Source organism: Streptopelia decaocto (assembly GCF_964273445.1).
Source record: "Streptopelia decaocto genome assembly, chromosome: Z".
Taxonomy (NCBI): domain Eukaryota; kingdom Metazoa; phylum Chordata; class Aves; order Columbiformes; family Columbidae; genus Streptopelia; species Streptopelia decaocto.
This window is the reverse complement of record NC_138657.1, coordinates 6,615,728-6,625,294: the sequence shown is the minus strand read 5'-3', so window position 1 is coordinate 6,625,294 and position 9,567 is coordinate 6,615,728. Positions and strand designations below refer to the sequence as shown.

Below are 9,567 nucleotides of genomic sequence, written 5' to 3'. Positions count from 1 at the left end.
CCTGGAGCGCAAATGTTGCTCTGAACTCCTGCCTTGTCAGATGCAATGTGAGTATTGGTTAGAGTTTGAGGTGCATCACCTTTGCTCTTGTGTTAATGCTGTGATTACTACCAATGCTCTTTTTATGAGCTGCTGCTGCCACCAGTTTTTATGATACCAAAGACAGTATATATCAAATTATATCCTCAGTTAATATCTACTCATGGTATTAAGCCTTCATTTTTTTTCAGATAAATGACAACAATGAACCACTAAACCAGACCAAGGAAAGATATATACACACTGAGAAATTCAGCCTTTTCCTGAAACACTGCTACACTTCTTCTGAAAGACTTGAAATCTCCTCTCTTAGTGAAATGCCAGCCTTTGATTGGAACTGATTATTTTAATTACTAAAAAATGAGGAAAAAATGCAATGGTCCGAGGACACCAGTACGCCTCCTAGATTACTTAAGTTTCTTGAGAAACTTTTATAGCTCTGTTAATTTATCACACTATTTCTCTTTTCCAATCGCATGAGAGTTGCTCAAGAACAAAAATTTGAGTAAAATCATAACCACAATGTGCTGGGATGACAGTACAAGCACAGCTAAGTGCGAGAACCTTTCATCTTTCCAGCAAGAAGTACCTCAAAATGAGCAGTTGTGCTGATGTTGCATCCTCTGACCTGGTTTTCCTTCAGCACAGCTACAGCTTCCTTGATCTTTTTGCCACTAGGAAGCTCTTTTTAATTGTGTCATTTGTAGATGTCACGTAGGAAATTATTTTCTACTTCATATTGCTCACAAACATTGTGTTGTGGACGTGTCCATCCGTTGCAGCAGGAACAGTGTTGTACAGATCTTCTTTGGGGTCTGTGTGAACTCAGGAATAATTCACCGCAAGAAACAAATGCGAGTGGTCCATCTGTCCTACTGCATTTTCTCCCGAGCTTTGCAAAGCTATTACCCTGCATGGCTTTGAGTTTCTGTGCTGTGTAGTTAAGTACTGCAGCGTTGCGTGTCTTCTCTTCCTTATGGCTCTTACTCAGCTGTGGAAAGAAATATCAAGTAATGTAACCACTTTCTTCCAAATCTTGGGCCAGAATCTCAGCTGGTGTAAGTCAGCAGAGCTCTACCGACATTATTAGTGCTCCAGTGATTCACACCAGCTGTGGATCTGTTCTTCTGTCTCAATTTATGAAGGGCTTGAACTAAATGTCAGGAAATATGAAATGATCTCTTATAGTCAGCAGTTCTCCAGATGTGTTAATAGAGTTTAAGTTTACCAGAAGGCAAGACTTCAAAAAGTGATCCAACAGAAGAATAAACTTGCAAGAAGAATGCCTTACTTACAGGCTTTCTGGCAAGAGACAACTGTACAACTCACTGCAATTTAAAGAAATTAACTCAGTTATGCATCAGGATATGGTAATACAGCTTCAGTGAGAATCCAAGATTCAAAATAAGTTCACAGCACAAAGCAAGCTTTTGGTATTCAGTGAATAATTGGCATGCAAATAGGAATCATCAAGTCTTAAAACCAAAATTAAATTGCTTATGAACTTCATGTAAAGAGCCTAATTCTTTGCGAGTGTAGTTGGGTTTATTCACAGGCGCGGTTTTACAGCTTTCGGAGATTAAATGAGAACCATGTTGTTACAAGAACACGAAAGCTTAATAGTTCTAGCTGCGTAATGTTAAAACTCAACAGTGATTTGGTTTATGGATGTGAACTCATGTATAGTGTTGAAAACATTTTAGCCTATGAGGATAAAATTGTTGACATTGTTTAAGCACTGTCAGGCTTACTTTTCAAAATCAGAAAATGCTGGAGTAGGTGAAACCTCAAAGTCAACATATGTGATGTCTCAGAAATCTTTTAGTCTTATATGCCTAGTTTTATATGCATAGTCTTATATGCCTATGTGCTGTATGAGCATATGCTCTAAAAGACTTCTAGTACCTGAAATAGCCTGTAGTGGTATAGACGCCTTCAGAGCCTAATTTATTTGCCGATGAGACCCTCCAGAATTAAGTAAAATGATTAGTCTGTGGCTCCACACTGTGTGATTTACATGTGTTTTCAGTGGAGACTTAACACTTTAGATAGACCTGTAAAGGTAAAAGAACAATAAGTAAATTTGAGCATCACACTGTGTTAGGGTATGCTACTGATATTAAAAAAAAAAAAAAAAAAAAAAAAAGAGTAAGGTACAAATAAGTTGATTGCTAGCAATCAGAACAGCATGAAGTGATCTGATCCTGCTGGCCAGAGGTCATTAGCTAAGGGTCTGATTGAGGCACACATTTATTTCACAGTGAGTGCAGGTGACTTTTGATGAGGCACACATCTGCCTAGGTGTCTAGGAAAAAAAAACACCTGGGTACGATTTATTCAGACGTGAAGGAAAGTGGTTTGGAAGATTTTGCAGAGGAAGCTAGCAAAATTTCCAGAGAAAGTAATTATCGTAATCTGAATATACCAGTACATTGAATTTAAAGTTGTTTGCAGAACTGGAGTGATGGATAGAGCAGTGAGAAAACCCTTATGAGTGCTGGAGAGCTCTTAGGAAGTGACGGCATCCAAGACTCAGCATTTACTGGGCTTTTGGTGATTCCCCAGGAGCATGGAGGGCTCCACATCGAAATGAAAACCGGTCTTCAGGTCCCCAACAGGAAACATCATAGTGAGAGCTCTGAAACTCCAGGGGATTGAGAAACTTGAAGTGTAAGAAGCTATGGATCACACAGCAGCTGGAGTCTTAGGGTGCTCATTGCGTACTGAAGACTGTAGGGTTTTATAAAAACTTCTGCTCCATAGAAACTCCTAGGTAGGAGTTCTGGAAAACTTGGTTCTGAATCTGTTTGAAACCAAATTTAAAAAGAAAAAAAAACTGCTGAATTTCACTAACTAGATTTGCCCTATAAATCTCTTCCTCATGTCCAGCCTGAATCTCCCCTCCTTTAGTTTAAAACCATCACCCCTTGGCCTATCACAACAGCCCCTGCTAAAAAGTCTGTCCCCATCTTTGTTATCGGCCCCTTTTAAGTACTGAAAGGCCACAATAAGGTGTCTCCAGAGCCTTTTCTTCTCCAGGCTGAACAACCTGAACTCTCTCAGCCTGTCCTTCCAGCAGAGCTGCTCCTCTGGCCCCCCTCCAACAGGCCCATGTGTGTGCTGTGCTGAGGACCCAGAGCCGGACACAGGAGTCTGGGTGGGGTCTGACCAGAGCAGAGGGGCAGAATCACCTCCCTCCACCTGCTGCCCACGCTCCTTTTGATGCAGCCCAAGATACCATTGGCCTTCTGGGTTGCAAGTGCACATTGTCGGCTCATGTCCAATTTTCCATCCACCAGTACCCCCAAGTCCTTCTCCTCAGGGCTGCTCTCCAGCCCTTCATCCCCAGCCTGGACTGATACTGGGGGTTGCCCTGACCCAGGTGCAGGACCTTGCACTTGGCCTTGTGGAACCTCAATGAGGTTCACATGGGCCCATTTCTTGAGCTGGTGCAGGTCCCTCTGGGTGGCATCTTTACCAGAAAGATATCTCAGAGAGTAAGGAGAAACAGTGAACATGGGCTCTTGGCAAATGCCAGCAGCTCCTATAGCTAAGAGACATTTAAGTAAACTTCTTTGATGAGGACAATCAAAATAGTGCTAAATAGGACTGATTGATGCAGAGTAGCATGTTATTCAATGTAATGGGTTTCTAATTCAGCTGTGAATTTTTCAGGTAGGACTCTGTGGTGTCCAGCTGTCTGAGGGCAAACCCAGACTTCAGCATATACATATCACTGAATAGCAAGTGCTTCTATTTGCATACATATATAACAAATGTAAATATAACATACACACAGGGGAAGGCCTGGGATTTGAAAGTTCCATCGTATCTGGATTAATGTACTGTTGAAGGATTTTCTTTATTTGTCTTTGGTTTATTTTGCTCCACTGTTCAGAAAGAGGCTTGCACCTTTGGGGCATGGACATTCGAGACAGCTCTGTCTAATTCTCCATATGCCTCTGTGTCAAACTGTTGGACAACAGACATACGCTTAGCACCAGGGATGCTTAACAGAGCATCAGCCTGTGCAGTAGTAGATTATTAGATCCTTTGTGTCCTTCCTTCATTTGTTCTGCTCTCCCTAGCTCTTCATGTGATTCATTCTCAGGGTCCTAAAAATTGTAACAAAATAGCTAAAGTCTTGACATTTATAAGCTGAATTTCATCCATTTCTTTTGCCATTGCCATCTCACCAAGTACTTTGGTCTTACAAAAAGCACTTTTCTCTTACATGTAACCTTAACAAAAAGCTCAAAATACACTATTAAGTGGTTTCCTTGGCGTTGTATATGTTGGAATTGTTTATATCTGAATCTAAATTTGCTTCAAATCTCTTTGTTTTATATTTCCAGACCTGATGTGGCCTCACAGAAGACATCGGACAAGCATTCCCTGGATGTGATGTCTCTGGAAACACTGGAAAACACTTGTGAGCCGGAGGACCTCTTTGATGACATCTAGTTGTGTGTTGGCTGAGAGACCGGGAGACTGGAGCTTTGTAAAAAGCTTTGTTACAGACACTGAGCTGAAATCTTTACTCTGAGGTGGTATTCAATGACATATTGCTCTAATCCTCTTGCACTGCACTTGTCCCCATTCTTCACTATGGGGTTGTAGACCCTTGGCCTGCTAGGGTTGATTTGTGACGGCCTTGAAATCAGTTTAGCCTCTGAGTAGATCTTTTGTCATGTGTATATGGGGGAGGAGAGCACCATCATAGCATTTTCACATCCTGACATTCTCTGGCTGCTGATTGTGTCCAGGGATCAACTGGTTTCCCGCTGTCCCCAGAGACTAAGTCAGATGTAAAGAAGATTAAGGCTTGCACTGAACTTACCTTATATACTGCCTCTTTCTTGAGAAGCTCAGCTTAGATGTGGTCTAGCTAGATTATCATATCTTCAACTGTGATTGAGATATGGCTTACTAAACTGTAAGTTTAGAATATCTTCTGATGTGAAGCATCCAAAGAAATGTTCTTTCACTTTTTACTTGAAGGTTTTCTGTGGCATTATGCATTATAAGGTATTTTTGCTTTTGGGAGTAAAGTGCTTATAAAGTCAGTATTGACTCTATTTTAATCTTCTGTAGAAACCCATAGCCTTTAAAATTGTCAGTTTTGATACTTCATCATTTTTGTAAGGTGATTTCTAAAAAAATAAAATGCATTCTAAAAATACTTCAATTTTGTTTGTATTTACTTAGCCACTCTATGAGTAAAGGGACTAGTTAGTGAAGTGTTTTCCTGCCTAAAGCTGTTGCATTCTTTAGATTTGAAGCTTCCTCAAAACAAAAATTAGTAATATATATTTACCTCCGGAGGTCAAAATCAAGTGTACAGAACTAAGCATGCGTGTCAGGTCTGTGCTTTGCAGTTTTAAGAGCCTGAATCAATTCTCATTTAAGGCAGTTTTTCTGTCTCAGAAAGGATGTGATCCAACAAGGTTTTTAAACATGTGAGTAATCCCATTGCAGTCGTTGCAATCCCATTCTACTCCCTATGGTTTGCAATGGTCCTTGGAAGCTACTTGGTATTTTTGAAATGGCAGTTTATTTAGGCCCTGATTCTGCCAAAATTCAGTCCTATATTTTACTAAAAGCATCCGTGTCAGTATTTGCAGGATCAAGGCCTCATTTAAGAACCTACATGAGGATTTGGGAATATTATATTTAAGCATTCCTTTCTGAAAAACACGGTCACAGCATTTTAAATTCACAAAGGGCTTTGGGACAATGTTATAAATCACACAGTGAAAACATGAATGGCCAAAATATTTTGCTTGCAACAAAGACTCTATGCCTGAGAAATGATGGGACCACAAAAGACCTATTCATTCACCCATTCATAGACATTGCCTGATTTAAAATCTTCCAGTGCTGATCTGACAATGCTTTCAGCAAAAGCTTGTATGTAGTCTCAGTTTTAATGTGAAAATGTTCCATGACTTAACCCAAAATACCAGAGCTTGATTTAATTGTGCCTGTAGCAGAAAATGAAGGTAAATGGAGCTGAACATCCCGTGAAACTCCACTTTCAAGAGACTGTTGGTTTCTAGTAGTAAAGTGTTGTTACATAAATAGGAAATGTTGCACACAGTTTGCAGATGTAATAAAGTCTGCCAGAATGTTTCTTCTTTTCTCTTTTTTTGAGGTCTGTATAATAGAATCAAGCCAGTAGTTAAGCAGAAAATTACATGATGGTGGATACATATGTTGGACTGTGTGAGCACAGGTGTGTTATCGAGTTCGTGTAGCATTGGTAGGAGCCAGTTTCCAGTCAGCCCGGACTATTTCTATACTCAGGGACACCTCCTCTCCCTTTGAAGCCAACATAAAATATGTCAGTTTCCACAGCTATGTGAGAAGCGTTAACTAAATGCTCCTTTCTGAAGATTTATGTGAGAAACTATTGTTTTTCTGTTTATAAGATTCCATTTTCTGGTTTACTTGGAAGAGGGAAAACACACCAAAGTGAGCACAAATTATTTGTGAGAGCAGAGGTAGTATTGTAAAAGCTTCAGAAAATCAGTGAAACTTCTTTGTGATGCATATTTGTCCACAAGAAGTGGGGACATCCACTTCATCCTCAGACACATTCATCCCTATGCATTAAAACACACCCAATAACCGTCAGTAACCAAGACAAGTAGAATCTGTTTCAAACTAAACTGTGATGTTTGGGAAAGGAACTCGGTAATAACACCCCACAACATATTTTTTAAAAAACCTGCTAAAATTAGTGTGGTACTCAGTGCTGCTTGGTTAAGTCTCTGAGAAAAGCAGGGTCTTTGCAGTCCATCCATGCTAATGGAGTTCCTGCTGCAGGAGCTTTCCAGACCCTACAGAGCAGAAGGTTTCCCTTGTGGGTCAATAGACAGTGTTCCTATTTGTATATCAAATGTAATGTTCACGTATTTCACAATGGTATAATATCTCCTAGTTTATGTTCATGCTGTGATCCACCATAACCTTCTGATTCTTATTTGGTGTTATGGGTGACACAGTAAGTTCATTCTCCATTGCGAACATCCAGACCATTAATGAAAACATTGAACAGTGCTGGACTTCAGCCTCACTCCATTCGTCCTTTACCTAGTACAGCTACTAAACTTAGACTTACTTTGTGAGCATGGTGTTCTAGCTCACCTTTTGGAAGACCATGTTTTCCAGGCAAGCCTGTAAAAATGTCACATAAAATAGCCTGACATGAGATGTCAGTCAATCACTTTTCCCCTGTCCAAAGTATTTCAGTGGTGACAGAAGACAGAATAGAGAAACACGCCCACTAAAGACAGGAAATTAACCAAAGTTAGGAAATGCAGATAAAATTTCTAAGGCCATCCTTAATTAATACTTGTCTTTGATATTTTTCTGCAAATTATTTCTCAGGTAATTTTCTTCTTCAGTTTAAACTGTAGTTTTGGAGAAGATAAAACATGTTGTTTTACAAGAAGAAAACTGTTCTATCTTTCATTAAAGATTCAGACTCATCCAGAGTTTTATACTTGTAATGTAACTACTTAAATGGAATGCATGTTTTTATACATAACAATTTGTCCTTTGAGATCTGTGTTTATCCAGCAAATTTTTAGTTAAAAAAAATATTTACTTTTTTTTTTTGAGAAAAAAATTGTTCTGAACCAAAAAACCTTTTTTTTTTTTCTTGAGGAAGATAATGTTTTGGCAACCTATACCACTATTTTAACTACCTTCTCACTATTATTCCCAAAAGTAGACACTCTTGTCTATGTATGTGTGTATTAGATATATTGTTCTTCCTTGCTTTGTACCTCTAACACATGATTGTGTGTGTAAATGTTATTCCATGGAAATGTTTAGTGTAGTCTAGCTGGCTTTGACAGCTTCTGCAGTTTGATCTAGCAGCCTGGAGGTACTTGACAAAAGAAAAAGCCTTTACACAAGGGAATTCAGATACCGCTAAAGGTTTAAGGTAAAGCTGCTTTTTTACTGGCTTGCCATCCCATTTGTGGGAAAAATAAAATGTGGAAACAGTGAAGTAAGAAAGGCAGGAAAACAAGGCAATGAAAGCATGTTCAGGCTGCTTAGAGACTTAAGGTAATCTATTTGAACATCCTGAGCAATAATAATTTAGGAAAATGTGCCAGGAGCTGGTTATCATACTGAAAGAGGAGCAGCTAGGAGAGGGCTCCCAGAGAATGGAAACCCTCTTCTGCTCTCTCTTGTCTCCAGTAGTGCATCAATCCTCTCATCGGGAGTTAGTACCACTTTTATGCTAAGTATTTTTCCGCTCTAATTATGTTCTCATTCCCTTCACAAAGTCTGAGGCCTCATCAAATATTTTCCCTAAATTTCCTTTTGGCAATCTGTCATCCTCTGGGTTATTTCTTTTCCATATAGTGTTGGTGAACATCTGAATTTTCATCCTTCTCTGACCATTAACAATTTTCCTTCTATTATAATTACACTCCAAAATCAACTTCATTTATAAAATCTGTCAGTAATTAGCCTGCTAGTGTTAGGAAAATGAAACACTGTATATTTTTAAAAGCAACACTACTAAAAACAAAAATACCAAGCTGAAGGAAGGTTACTTATGGAGGTCCTTTAGGGATGAGTCTTGGGACCAGTCTCATTCAGCATCTTTATCAGTGACATTGGCACAAAAACTGGGAACCACAATTAACCTTGATGATGTGTATCTGGGAAGCCTCATGAGAAGTAGCTGTTTATTTTTTGAAGTATTAATAAAAGCAGCTGCCACCTTTAAAAAACATGTGGGATGAGAAGTTTCTGATGGGTGTTTTGTTGTGGAGATCTATATGCCTGTACAGAGAGGGGGAAAAGCACAGGGGCGAAAAACACTTAAGTCATGAAAAAACAAGGACATTGTTGGGAAGAGCTCTGGGAGTCCAGACTAAGAAAGAGAGCAAACATGTGAGAGATGGCAAGAAACAGAGAAAGCAAGAAAGCACTTTTGGCCTAAATATTGACTGGGAGAAGGGATGAGGACTGAGAAGAGACACTTGACCCTCTTTAATTCATTACATTTGAGAAACAGGATTGCAGCACATACCTAGCATTGTCTGATCTTGAATTGTGTGCTAATCCCACTGGTCAGAAGGGATAACAATAAGCAAAAATTGTGCTCTTTTTTGCCAGAATTCTCAGGTCTCATCAAACGGCTATAGCAGCCTTAATATCATCTGAGGTAGTTTGTTTCTTAATGCCCTGGAGAAAAAGGATGACCATACTATTTTCATATTACTTCTGAGGAAGGAAGGTTAGCTCTTGATTTCCCATGGCTCTGTTTGTATTATGCAGTAATATTTAACTGAAGAAGATTTTACCATCATCCCTGTAACATCACAGAGTCACAGGACAGGTGGGGTTGGAAGGGAACTCTGAAGATCATCTGAGAAGTGTCAACCACAAGAAGTTGTTCACACCATGCACAGTCTGTTGTTATTTAATAACCACCATCTGTATCTTCCAAGAAGCTTCTATATAAATAGCAGTTCTGAATGTAAATTACTCTGTCTGCTG

General features: G+C 39.3%; 1 protein-coding gene across 4 annotated transcripts in view; it reads left to right on the top strand.

Annotated features, from left to right (window-relative positions):
• The window catches only part of XRCC4 (X-ray repair cross complementing 4), a 188,137-nt gene extending 182,924 nt beyond the window's left edge, over positions 1-5,213 (top strand). For all 4 annotated transcript variants that reach the window (XM_082074986.1, XM_082074983.1, XM_082074985.1 and 1 more), the window contains exon 8: positions 4,395-5,213. In XM_082074986.1, the coding sequence (XP_081931112.1) occupies positions 4,395-4,503 (109 nt within the window). In that variant the 3' untranslated portion in view covers positions 4,504-5,213. The remainder of the gene's footprint in view (positions 1-4,394) is intronic.
• Positions 5,214-9,567: the final 4,354 nt, after the last annotated feature.